Below are 13,301 nucleotides of genomic sequence, written 5' to 3'. Positions count from 1 at the left end.
AGAATAATGAGGCACAAGTGACTACAGCAGTGTTGTATGTCTTCTAGTACAAGGACTATTTAGGAGAATGTGTGCAGAGCACCGATAGGCATGGTAAACAAATCATTTTTCTGCTGTCATCCAAGCAACTAGTAACAGTGAATAGTCATACCTCAAAGTTCATAGAGATGGGTGGCCTTGCCCATTTTTTCTTGTCATTCGTGGGCAGGAGCTCTATCTCAGCACTGATCTGACTCTCCTTCATCCCAGCCATTCTTTTAATCCTGAAAGGAGGAACGCAGTAGTGTTGCAGTCTCTATATTTAGGAGGCAGTTCTGTATCAAGGATCAGACTTTTACACTTACTTCCAGACGATTGCATTCTCACTAGCTTTATATTTGGCCTTGCCTTTCATGCAGATAACTTGCACTCCACTGGTGTTCAGAGGAGTTGGAATTCGCACCTATAGGTATTTACAGAAAGGCAGAATGATATATTTAAGTTAGCTCTCAGCAAGTCATACGTACCACCACAGTCATAACTTTTCCCCACACCTAACAAACAATCACCTCTATCTTCTGAGCCAGAAGAGATGGCTTGAAGTTGGATTTGATGACAACTTTGACTTCTAATTTGGTCCGGCCCACCTCCCGAACTAAAGGAATCACTCGAAATGGAAGGATGATGTCTTTTGTAGTGCGATACCTATGGAAAGGCACAAGGGACATAAGCTGCCAACCAAACTAAACAAGACAGTCAGAACACCTGGTTATCTATTCACCTACCTCATCAGTTCAAATTCCCCATCAGGTGGAATGAAACTGATGCTCCTCTCAGAGTCAAACTTGCTGAGACGTACACACTGGTGAAAAGTGCAGTCGTCGATGGCAATTGACTGCTTCCCACTACTGTTAGGAGGAAAGAAAAAACAAAAAGACTGAGACCCTAGCTCTTGAATGCATCTTCTAGATCACCCAATACCACCCACACCCAGCATCAACCCCCATTTTATCTTCAGCACACAGCTGCTGCCTTATTTGATTATCCAACTCCTGATTTTGGATTTTTTTTTTTTTTATTTCCTTCCTTTAGTAAGGACACCTGCCAGGAATATTGAAGTGTCCTATGTAGCGTTGCATGGTGCTTTTCAATAGCCTCTTTTGATGGGAAGATGGTATAGTGGTCACTTTATATATTTATGTAAAAACAAAAACACACACCACGAACACACTTTAATCACACCTGGCTTGCACTGACACACACTTCAATATGCCAGGTTCATAATGGCAAAAAGCTCAAAGCAGACAGCTATCTATTAATTCAAAGCAGGCTGCTGGACAAGGAGGACAAACAATAGAGTTAATAAAACAGGAACTGTGGCTCATTAACCGATACAGGAAAGTAGGTATTCAATTTAAGTCACATCCTCCTGGTGCATCAGCAAAAAAAATTATATACGAAAAGGCGAGGGGAGGCAAGGCTGGCACTCCTGCAAATCAGACGTGCAAATCAAAGCATAATACACGATTAGCATGGTGTCTACTACCTGCCCCCCAAGTCGCTGAGTGCCGCACAAACCAAGGAAAGAAAAAAGCATCAGACCTTGTGAGTTGAAATACGCAGTTCCATACTCGGCAACATACACACAGATACAGAAGGAAGCCACACATACATCTAAAAACAGACCAATACAAGCAAAAACTCTCAACTGTTCAGAATCAACATTTTATCTTCCTTGTAAAATAATCATGTTTTATATTAACATAACAAGTAACTGCAAGACTAAGATGATTAGGTGTGAAGTTTTACCATATCAAAAAATGTATATGATTACTATAGGTAATCGATAACATCACAGACAGGCTTAAAATATGCACAAGCAAACTAAATCAAGTATAAATAAATGGACAGAATCCAACATTAAAATTTACAAATCCCACCTACTGTTAAAGCATTTATGAAATCTTTTTTGATGTTTAAAGTCATTAAGTGGTTTACAGAAGTGCATGAAAAAGCTTAGTGCTTTGCAGCTCTGCATTTCATATAATAACTCTGTTGTACTACTTACCATTCTGAATATATCCTAGATACATACATGTACAAAGCTGAAACTCAGGCATTTATTGGAGGTGTGCCTTTTCTTTAAAACTTGAGTAAATGTGAAAGGAGCCATTGATGATATCCCACAAAGCAAGACATATAGAAGTGAACTATTCTAAATTTGAGCCAGAGTGTCATTTATCTAAAGCAGAACAGAGATCCAGTATCAACTTTAGTGAAGGTGCAAGGGATTCATGTTTGTAATGCAGTGGATAACTTGAGGTAAAGGAAATTCCTAAACTAACTCAGAACCTACAGGAATGGATTAAAGAACACAGTAGTAAAATACTAATAATAATTATGTAAGAATGTAAGGGCTACTTGGTGTTGACATACAACTGCAAAATTAATAGACCAACACTAACGGATGCATGAGTAATCAAGGACTTAAAACCAAACTGCGTGCATGTGCATATACATTTTGTATATTCTGTTTTCTATTTATGTAGCAATTTTTCATACTAAATTCACAATTACTGTATAGCATATTGGACTCATGCATTGAAATGTGGTTAGAGATGCAGCAGGTAGCATTACAGATTAGCAAAACATTTTAGCAACCAATAACTTTTGAGCAATGGAAGCTTGGCTCTACCATCATACTGGCTTGAAATGAAAGGTTAATGTTAGGAGGAGTGTACAAGAGGCCTCTGGACTGTACAACAAATTAAGACTTTTTCAAAATGTATAAATACAGTACTTGCATAATTCCTTGCTCACTGCACCACCGATTATGTATCTACAGTACAAGCTAAATCTCAGAATATTTAAACACAGTCAAGTAGACTACTGTACAAATATCATGACTGAATACCAGATGGCTTAAGAAAGAGAGAATGGAACCTACATCTTTCAAAGAGAGAAGGAAAAAAGCAGCACAAATATACTACCTGCGTGAGAGTTTTAAAACGGGTGGAAAAAACATTTTGTCACAGACTACCCTAAAGATGAAATGCCACTCTTACTAGAAACACTCCAGTCAAATGTGATTACCTCCATTACAGGGGTCACTCAGAAGGCGAACAATGAATTTGTTTGTGCTTACATGCATGTTTATTATGACTGTATTATCAGTGCCAATTTAAAGGGCATCTATAGCTCCCTCACCTATTACAAAATAAAACTTTAGGGACATTGAAAATTCAACATTTAACCCTATCCTACATAGCCTACAAGTTCACCGCACTCTTATCCTTATTAAGATAGGCATGCTGTATCAAGACATTAAGATTCTCACAAAAAAAAGTACATAATCTGCCACTTAACACGTCACACTTATTTGGAGATATCTTTCTATTATAAAAGAAAATCTTGAGACGAGGCAAGACTATTTCCAAGAGATTTTTTCCAAGTCCTGTGAGACAAGACTATTGCCAAAAAGATTTTTTTCAAACCCCGCTCTCCTCTCAACCATTTACGGTTAACGGCCCACACCCAGTGTCCACTCACCTCTCATTCGTGTGAATGCTTTTATCAGACAGTTCCTGCGCTCTCAGCTCTTATAAATTTTTACATTTTCCTCACTTTAAGTTCCAAATAAAAGACTTAATGATGTCCAAATCTTAATTTCATCCCTCAGGGTTATCAACAGAAGAAATGAGTATATGGGCAATCCTATCACCGAGAAACAAAGTCAAATGAATCATCGAAGCGCACCTCGAAGATCCTAAAGGATGCTGAAGCAGCAAGAAATTCAGGGTTTGAATGTGGAGAGTTATGACAATATTCCAGAATAAGATGACATGAATAAATAAGATATCCCCTGAAAATAAGCCCTAGTGCCTATTTTGGAGCAAAAATTAATATAAGACCCTGTCTTATTTTCGGGGAAACATGGTAGTTCTCACACTGAAAAGGAAAACTGTTTATACAGTTAATCATATGTGAAGGGCTTAAAGAAAAAAGGTGGAGAAAACACAGATAACTTTAAGAGTGAATTAGAAAGTTCATTCATTTGCAGCAGATGAGAGCTTTACATATCAACAAGTGTTTGTTGGGTTCCCTGGAAAAACTCTCTTGCATAAGACTGCACAACAATAGAGTCTGGGTTTACTGTATAAAATCTTGAAGCCACATATCTTACAACATCTCAATGAATAAACTTCAAAATATTAAGCTTTCAATGTAAATGTGAAAGAATTTACCATGTGATCAATGAAAGATACAAAAATCTATTAGTGGGAAAAGTTGGTGTTATGTGGCAATTACTTTAGAACTATGGCCACAAATGTTAAAACATGTTCTAGTAACACGTTATGTAAATAAAGGTTTACTGGAAGGCAATTAAAGCAAAACAACCAAAAATCAAACTAGGTTGTAAGAGTTGTGGTGGTATCAATTCTAACCACTGCAGTCATATCACAAATTACTTCACACAAGCAAGTCTTCTTTTGTGGTTGGGTAATAAGCAACTCATTTACTTCAATAAAGCGGTCTATTTCCAAAGACAATGTGAATGGATGGCCACTTGGACTGCTGAAACTTGATTCAGAGACTGCCATATCTTTTTGCTGATGTGGTAGGCGCCAGCATTTTTGAATTCCATTCTCGCTACAGACCTCCCATGTCTGCTGCCAAAGTGCAAAATATTCAGTTTCAAAACAATGGCAAATTTTCAAATCTATCCAATTTAAAACAGGGAAACATTGTGTGCGAGACCTATTACTGATTAACTTACAGTTTCAAATTTACCTAGAGGTTATTGCCACTTGAATATTTCATTTATTTGTCTAGTAGCCACTCCTCATGGCAAACCAGACCCCCAACAGAAGTTACTGATGCACCAGCACAACATATCCTAATAGCAGCAGCTTGCACAAACATATGCAACATTAACTAATTTCTGTGGTTTGAAATTTACCAAGTTAAATGATCTACATTACAGTAAAAGTAAAAACATGTAAGCAAGGAAAGCAAAAAGTCCCTTATCTAGAAATGATTAGTGTGCTTATTTCCTCTTCAGTTCAAGGCTCTGTAAGCCGCCACGTATTCAGTGAATAAAAACACACTGTATTTACATTATATTAAATACAACCTGGGGGTTGAACAATCTATGTATTATAATTACTCAATATTAATACAAATTACCAACAAAGAACCAGAATCCTTCAGGATTGGTTGCAACCAACAATTTTAAATTGAGACTCAAATACAGATTTTACTTTTCTCAAAAATATAATGTTTAAGAAATACGAACTACAATTAATTAGCCATTGACTCTCCATAATCAACAAGCAAAAAAGGTGAAATTTTCATACCACTTGCTTTGGAATTTTGCCACCACAAGTCTACTCGGAATCAGTTTTTACATAAATATTTTAAAATGCTACTAAAACATGCATTTGATATATAGTCTGAAAATGCATGTATTTGGACACGACACATGTTTACAAAGATATTTAACAAAAATTCTTTTGTCTCTTTGCAAAATAAACATACATTTTGCTCCAGGTTTTAAAACAGTTACCTATTACCACACCAAATGTATCTGAATGTTAAATCATGTGTATATTTACTATCTTAGTTTTTAGTCTTGTACTTTCACTTGTTGTAAATCAAGGCAAGAACATAAAAACAATGAACCAACAAAGAACAAACATAAAATAACCCTGTTACCAACAGTCTTAAGTACATATAGTAGGGAGGAATCAGAAGTATTCTTGTGCTAGGTTCGATGACTGGAATTTGACTGAGGAGCATTCATTCACCTGCATCAATAGGCACCCTTTCTCTGGCTGATGGCATGCTAGTCAAAAAAGCATCCACCTTTACCATTAAATGAATAGTAAACATGAGCCAACAGTAAACCATTTTCTTCCCTTAAAACGGTTTTAAGTACAATGTGCCAGCTGTAAGAAAATACAGGCTTAATGCAAAAATAAGGCATAGAGATAAACATTTATGTGATGATACAAAGACAATGTAAAGATAGTAAATTGTGTTAATCTGGCAAAGGGAGTATCCTTATTACTTTATGATACAGTATATAGAGATAGCTATAACAACTGGTAATTTTACCTGTACATATTAAGGGTTATATAATTATTCAATACGAGTAGTATAGCATTCAGTGATCCCCGAGACAGATTCTTGCCACCTTGCACTTACATTTTTTGTGGAACAACATCTCAGTTGTCAATTTTCTCTTCAGTACAGTACTCCCATACACCAACCCAAGCCCAATTTACTAGACTACTTTACAGAAATACCACTTAGTTACAGATCTCACAAAGTGTGAAGTTCTGAAGAAGAAACAGATCTTGCAAAGAAAAAAATATATCTTCTCATCTTCTTACTCCTAATGACATAAATAAGTTTAAGACATGAATGGTCTTTAACTTCTATTTTTATTTCTATAATACTGGGAATGTAGGATGTGCCATTTGCCTATTTGGGAAAATGGATTGGTGGTTTTCATACCATACTTTCCGATTCTGTCCATGTTTAAAGTTCTATTTACTTCAAAATCACATTAGACAGACGTTAAATCTGCAAACAGTACGCACAGACGCTAACAGCACCAATAATATTTCTCATGTAAAATGAACTTTGCAATAGAAAGCAAAATCATTGCTATAGGGCTATTACCATGACTTACACTGGATAAGAGGTAAGAATATGAATGATTATACTCAATATATTTTTATCCACTTCCACAAACAGACACAGTTTGTGTGTGTGATGCCGTTTTAAGGAAAACTACAAATTAATGGCATTAACTTTAACATAGTTACATCTTATAAAATTAAATATATTTCAGAAAAAGATGGGGGAAAAAAAAGCAGGTGGTGACTGCTCAGATTGTAACATTTTAGCAATGCAATGTTATTGGGGCAATAAAAGGATCAGAGATTTGGAAGTCATAACAAGTAAAATTGACAGTGATGTCCCCAATGTAAAAGACCTTAACTTGCTTGCAAAAAGGATAAATTACAAGCAAAACTATTCAAAATAAGGTTCATAAGCTAATGTATACAGCTGGGGTCAGGGGAATTAATCCAGTCATTATTTCAGTCTATACCATAATTCTAGAAGCACACCAATAATTGGGGAGTATACGAAGAGTAATCTAGATGCACCTAGCCTTTATGTTTTTGTAAACTGCAATTTGTATCTACCAAGGATATCCACAACACAGATGCAAACACCATCCTGCTGCTCTGCTGAGAGAATCGAGTGTTGCAAATTTTTTGTACCACTCACCTTTTGCCAGTCTCGTCAGCTGTTCCCTTGCCCTGCTTATCAATAACAATCTTGTCATTCATTCCAAACTTGCATTCTGGCATCCCACTTAGATAACTCTTCATGACCACGCGTCCAGAGACATGGGCACTTAGGACTTGGCCTGCAGAAAGAATGGAGCAAGAACTAGCAAAAAGCAGCAGGAGCCTAAGCAGGTGATTCAAAATACAACTGCTGTTACCTTGTGGAGACATGAGCAAATTAACACTCTCTAGCACATCCAAAAAGAGCTCGTTACGTCGGTATTTGATGCCCTCTCGTCTCCAGCCAATTTGCCCAGTAACTTGACTTGTTATCTGTGATTGCTCCTCCTTTGTCTGCAGTAAAGTATAAACAAAGTCATGAACTTTTAGGACAATGAGCACAACCAGATAAAAACCCCACATCCATTTCAGCGTTGTCAGTAAAGGGTTGACCACTAACCCTCATTTCCTACCTGATGCTAAATGGTCCAAAACCACAGGCATAAAGAAAGGAAGCAGCAGCGATACAGCCACAGCACATGAAGGATTAAACAGACAAGCAAATATGAACGGGGTGGGGAGAAAGAGAGGAAGACAAGTTAGGCCCAGCAGATCAAAAATACAGCAGAGAAGCACCTTAAAACTAGCTCATTAACAGTAATCAAACTTCACCAGCAAAATAAACCTACAAAATTATCTTGTAAACCCTCAAAACCACCACAATCATCCTAAAACAACATGGTATTTAGCAATTATGCCAAAATTCTTCCACCATGTTTTACTATATTCCAAAGTATAATTCGAATTCAATTATTGGGTCTTAATGCATCTAATTTAATACATACACACACACACACACACATACACAGAAAATAGCAATGGTAGGCAAAATCTCTTCAGGAAAACAACTGCTGAGTCAGGGCATACAAAGACACTCCTGAGAAAGTCACTTATCAATAGGCAGGGCTCCTGGGAGTGCCTCTAGCATGTCCATAGCTGGCAATGCATAACTCAACTTGTCTGCTAGTCAATGTGCTTGAAAGCAGAATATTAAAAAGTACACTTCTCCCATTAGTTATTTCTGATATGTTTTGTATCTGGAATGTCTTGTATTTTGCGTTCAGAGGTATAAAAATAATACTTGCAGAATTATTAAATACTCCAGTCAGGTTCTACAAAAAGACTGTACCTGGCTTTTGATGCCTTGCTGGGTAATGAAGGTTTTCAGTGCACCAGTCTCAGAGTTCTGGGGGTATCCAAAGTCCAGTATTTCTAAAGGAAAAAACAACTGCTGTAAGTGCCAGTGGAATAAGCACCCCCTTACACACACACACACACACACACACACACACACTCTCCCCACCCTCCCAAATAATAAACAAAAAACACCTGAATCCACTGCCCATCAGCTGGTCCACATCGATGCAGCACAGTGGAGTGAGATATGGCAGGAGTTCTATAATTAGTGACTGCCCATCCCAACAACCCACATGGCTGGCAAAATACTCTTACCACTGAGCTGAAGTTCCACTACATCAATGTAAACCTACTGCAGGTAAAGGGGAGGATGACTAAGGTCTGTGGGAAGCATCCTAACCCTCACAAACTTTAAACCATCTTAGCACAGCACCACTCAAACCCCTACCTCCCTTACACTTGAGTGCCACACCTTGTTCAAAATGACCCTGTAGACTCTGAAGAATATTCTAGCTGTGCAGTATTTTCTTTAGGTTTTGATTTTCTCATTGGAATTTAATAAAAATCAAAACCTAAAAAAACTACAGCAAAGCAGGAGAAGTTGCGAGTCTCGATGAAAAACACTGAAGTCCAGGTATTGTCACATGGGTGCAGACCTCCCTCAGTTTTAGCATCACTACACCTCCAAACTGCTTCCCCAAACTATGCTTACCATCCAGCAGTTCATAGATGAGGACAAAGTTGTTCTTGATATTTTCCTCGCTGATCTTGCCAAAGTAGGCAGTCATGACATCACACATCTTGTACAGAAACTCAAACACCATAGCAGCATTGACATTCTGTTTGGTGACAGCAGCCAGCCAGATATTGGAGCGCTTGACATGGAAAAAGCTGGTACGAGCAATGTTGGTGACTGGGGAACGCACCTGCTGCCGTGCATGGATGACATTGACGCGGAAAGCGTCCACAGCATTCCGCCTGCAGCAAAAGGAAGAAAAATTATAGGATTACTGGCTATGTGTTTCCCATGCAGCAAGCAACCACAAACCCTTATGGCCTCACATGCAGGGCCCAAGATTGCCAAAGAGAGAAGAGAGTGAGAGAGGGAGGGAGAGAGAAAAAAAAAAAAAAAAAACAAACCAAAAGGCCCAACCTGAAATAATGCATTGGCTATGCCTGCAGTCCAGCTGCCCCATGCAGCCCACCGACGGCAATATGTGAGAACTTTACAGGTTATCCAGGAAGGGGCTTTTCCATCACAATACAGGCAGGAATCAAAGCATTTAGGCGTGGAGGCAGTGTACAAAATGTCTAACGCGTATATGAACGTCCCCCCTCTGTATCTGCTGGCAAAGACAGCAGGGCAGAGAAAGGAGGCGAAGCAGCAAGCTGAGAAAGAACTGGTAGCTTGCATGTGCAGTAGGTGCCAATGCCACCTCCTAGGTCCTGAAGCTTACCTATTCCTAGGGTAGCCCAAGAGGTGAGATGGAGGAATGGCAGCGGCAAGAGTGGGCAGTAGAGGAACAGAAGAGTGACAGATGGAGAGAGTTACAAAATAGATATTCATAAAGCACAATGATCAGAGAGGGAATGGGATGATAGAAAGGAATAACTAAACTAAATCCAAGGGCACTGCAAGAGGAGAGAAGATGTGTGAAGTATCTGGTCAGAGACCTAACAAAAAATCTGGGAAGGATATTTTGCTTACCCAATTTATTTTTCCCCCTTAAAATAAGGGAATATACTTTTCTTTATTACTAGCAATACCATGAAATTCCCTTTCTGCAAAACTGCATATTGCACAGAAAGGTTAGCTGAAGGAAAGTTTCAGGGTAAAATAATGAACAATATGAAAGGCTACCTGAAAATAGTTATACATACATATTTCGTACACAGTGCAATTACAGGAACATGTCAAATGTCACGATAGAACGTTTTTTTCAAATTAAACTTTAATTTACATCTTTATCTCTACAGCAGTTGTGTATATGATAGTTATGCAACAGTCACAAAGTGCACTTTACTACAAGCAAATAACCAATTGTTTACAGAAGTGTTTCTCAAAATGTAGGGGGAAGAATGTCCCACAACAGGGTCCCAATAAACTTTCAGGGGGAGCCTCAAGATAAATGAAAAGTAATGTAATAGCAAAACAATTAACACTAGAATTACCAGAGCCTATGAAAAAACACGTAGATCCGTCACACCTTAAAACACTTCACACGTCTCTGTCAGCATCTTTTGTCCTTTAAATGTGTTGATAAGCAGCAAACAGCCTGCTATCACATCCCCCACCCCACACAGTTCTCAGCTCAGGTCTGTTTACCGGCATGTCAGTTGCTTAGAGTTGTATAGAGTGAGAAGTCAAGCAAAATGACAAATTTTATGAATACTATACCATTATTTGGAACACTTGCATTTCATGTGTGTTCTGTGTCTACAACGATCTATGCACAATAAACACATCGTTAAAACAAACGTTTTTCATGTTTTTGTAATAATTGACAAAATGTAGACATTGTGATGAGTGGCCAGCCGTTTATCCCGGTCAATACCCCCAAGCCGCCAGGTGGAGCCCTCCTTGCAATATGGAGGTCCCCAGAAGACCAGCAGGGCATCACGGACATTGTAGTTTTTATACGCAGCCCTGCTGGATGCCATGGGGGCTACTAGGGGACGCTGCAGGAGGAACAACGGATATTTTCCCTACGCCCCGGAAGCACACATGGACAAGGGAAATGACGTGCTTTCGGGGTGAAGAAAATGACTTTTTACCTGATCCGGAAGTGATCGAGTCTCACATGGACTGGGGATTAGAACGCTTCCGGGTCAGGGTACTTAAAAGGATTGTGGGAGCTCCCAGACTGCAAGCGGAGCTGGGTGGAAGGGTGGCAATGCGTCTGGGAGTGGAGGATTGATTTATTGTGATCTGAATGAGTATAGTGGAGGAGAGGGTGTTTTGTGCACTGTGGCAATTTAATAAAGTCAATTTAATTCCAAATATCAAAGAAGCAAACACTTTCACAAAAGGTACAAATATAACAGAACAAATGCACTTCCATTCAAAAATATAACTGCAGAAAAACAACCCGCATTAGGGTGCAACATTGACACGCAGTTGCTACGACAGCTTCGGTGGCGCGACTGTATCAATTGTTGACTGGTAATCAAAGCTTCACGGGTTCAATCCCGGACGAGTCCGTTTTGAAAAGTGAACTGCTCATATTCTTACTATTTTAGAATAAAAACATACATTTGATTCCAGTCTGTAACAGCCAGTATAATTTATGATACTCAAAGGTTAGCTTTGTTTTTTTTTTTTTTTTTTTTTTTATTCAGTTTTATTGCCAGTATAATTTATGATACTCAAAGGTTAGCTTTGGTTTTTTTTTTTTTTTTTTTTTCTTTTTTAATTCAGTTTTATTCTCTCAGCTGTGTTCACGATCCCAACTCCCCTTCCGCAAACAACAACAACAACATTTATTTATATAGCACATTTTCATACAAACAGTAGCTCAAAGTGCTTTACATATTAAAGAATAGAAAAATGAAAGACATAATTATAAAAAATAAATCAACATTAACATCGAATAAGAGTAAGGTTCAATGGCCAGGGGACAGAAAAACAAAAACTCCAGACGGCTGGAGAAAAAATAAAATCTGTAGGGATTCCAGACCATGATACCGCCCAGTCCCCTCTGGGCATTCTACCTAACATAAATGAAACAGTCCTCTTTGGATTTAGGATTCTCACGGAAGGGCTTGATGATGATGATGGTCACGTAGACTTCTTCCTTTTAATCCGTCCATCATTGTTGGAGCATCATGAAGCTTTGAGTAGGTGGAGGTGGCGCAGGCCACCACCACAAAGAAACGGAAAAAGAAACAGAAAAGAGAGTAGGGGTCAACCCCCCCGCATTTGACACTGCCATTTTCAGATAAAGACGTGGTATAAGAAACAAACTTATTTTGTTATACCCCCCTTTATTTGAAAACAGCATCAGATCTTGTGCGCGAACAAGACTGGGAAAACTGTGGACGTGGATGAGTGTTGTGTGTGACTGAGAATGACTGTGGATGTCAATTTGTTTTTATTCAGTTTTATTCTTGAGTGCTCCTGCTCACACTGAATTAGTATGCGCCTTCTGTTCCATGATCTCAAAGCCGCTTAAAAAAAAAAAAATAAAGAGACTTGGGTATATATAACATTTGTAATAATTCATTTTATGACCTGTACTGTACATTTCGGAAAACGTTGCACTAATGCAACATTATATTCATTTGCATACCTTCATGCAGTTGTTATCATGACGTGACTGTATAATTTGTGAAGCCTGAAGTCCAAATATCAAATAAACACTTTCACAAAAAGGTACAAGTATAACAAAACAAGTGCACTTTTATTCAAGAATATAAATGAAGAAAAAAAGAAAGTAGGTTACGGTAGGCGGTTGATACGACAGCTTGCGTGGTGCAATGCTAAGAACTGCTGATTCTCAATCAAGAGCTTCTGGGATGGATGCTGGCAGTTTTTCCAAGTTTACCATTTTGAGTAGAGAGCTGCTCTTATTGTAAATATTATACAATAAAAACATACAGATGCAAATAAAATGTAACAGCCACTGTAAATATAAAGTACTTGTCAAAGTTAGCGTCTTTTTTTTTTAGTTTTATTGCCACTTACGTTCACGCTCCCATAACACCTCCCTAATCCCTAGCCCCCACCCAACCAACACCCTGATGCTGTTTTACAGGGAATTCTCAAATGTCATATATACCTACAGTTGTGCTTGAAAGTTTGTGAACACTTTAGAATTTTCT

At 38.3% G+C, this 13,301-nt stretch overlaps 1 protein-coding gene across 6 annotated transcripts in view; it reads right to left on the bottom strand.

The window, feature by feature from the left end:
- ap2m1b (adaptor related protein complex 2 subunit mu 1b) overlaps positions 1 to 13,301 on the bottom strand; it is a 30,160-nt gene that overhangs the window by 515 nt on the left and 16,344 nt on the right. Inside the window, exons 3-13 of one of the 6 annotated variants that reach the window (XM_039764933.1) lie at positions 9,938 to 9,943; positions 9,193 to 9,458; positions 8,473 to 8,555; positions 7,757 to 7,762; positions 7,502 to 7,637; positions 7,282 to 7,423; positions 1,526 to 1,540; positions 765 to 887; positions 549 to 684; positions 345 to 442; positions 152 to 263 (exon numbers count right to left, since the gene is read on the bottom strand). In XM_039764933.1, the coding sequence (XP_039620867.1) occupies positions 152 to 263; positions 345 to 442; positions 549 to 684; positions 765 to 887; positions 1,526 to 1,540; positions 7,282 to 7,423; positions 7,502 to 7,637; positions 7,757 to 7,762; positions 8,473 to 8,555; positions 9,193 to 9,458; positions 9,938 to 9,943 (1,123 nt within the window). The remainder of the gene's footprint in view (positions 1 to 151; positions 264 to 344; positions 443 to 548; positions 685 to 764; positions 888 to 1,525; positions 1,541 to 7,281; positions 7,424 to 7,501; positions 7,638 to 7,756; positions 7,763 to 8,472; positions 8,556 to 9,192; positions 9,459 to 9,937; positions 9,944 to 13,301) is intronic. The other 5 variants (XM_039764951.1, XM_039764941.1, XM_039764938.1 and 2 more) reach the window with 5 other exon arrangements.

This window comes from Polypterus senegalus, chromosome 1 (assembly GCF_016835505.1).
Source record: "Polypterus senegalus isolate Bchr_013 chromosome 1, ASM1683550v1, whole genome shotgun sequence".
Classification (NCBI taxonomy): Eukaryota; Metazoa; Chordata; class Cladistia; order Polypteriformes; family Polypteridae; genus Polypterus; species Polypterus senegalus.
Note: the sequence above shows the minus strand (reverse complement) of the source record. Positions and strands in the feature narration are given on the sequence as shown.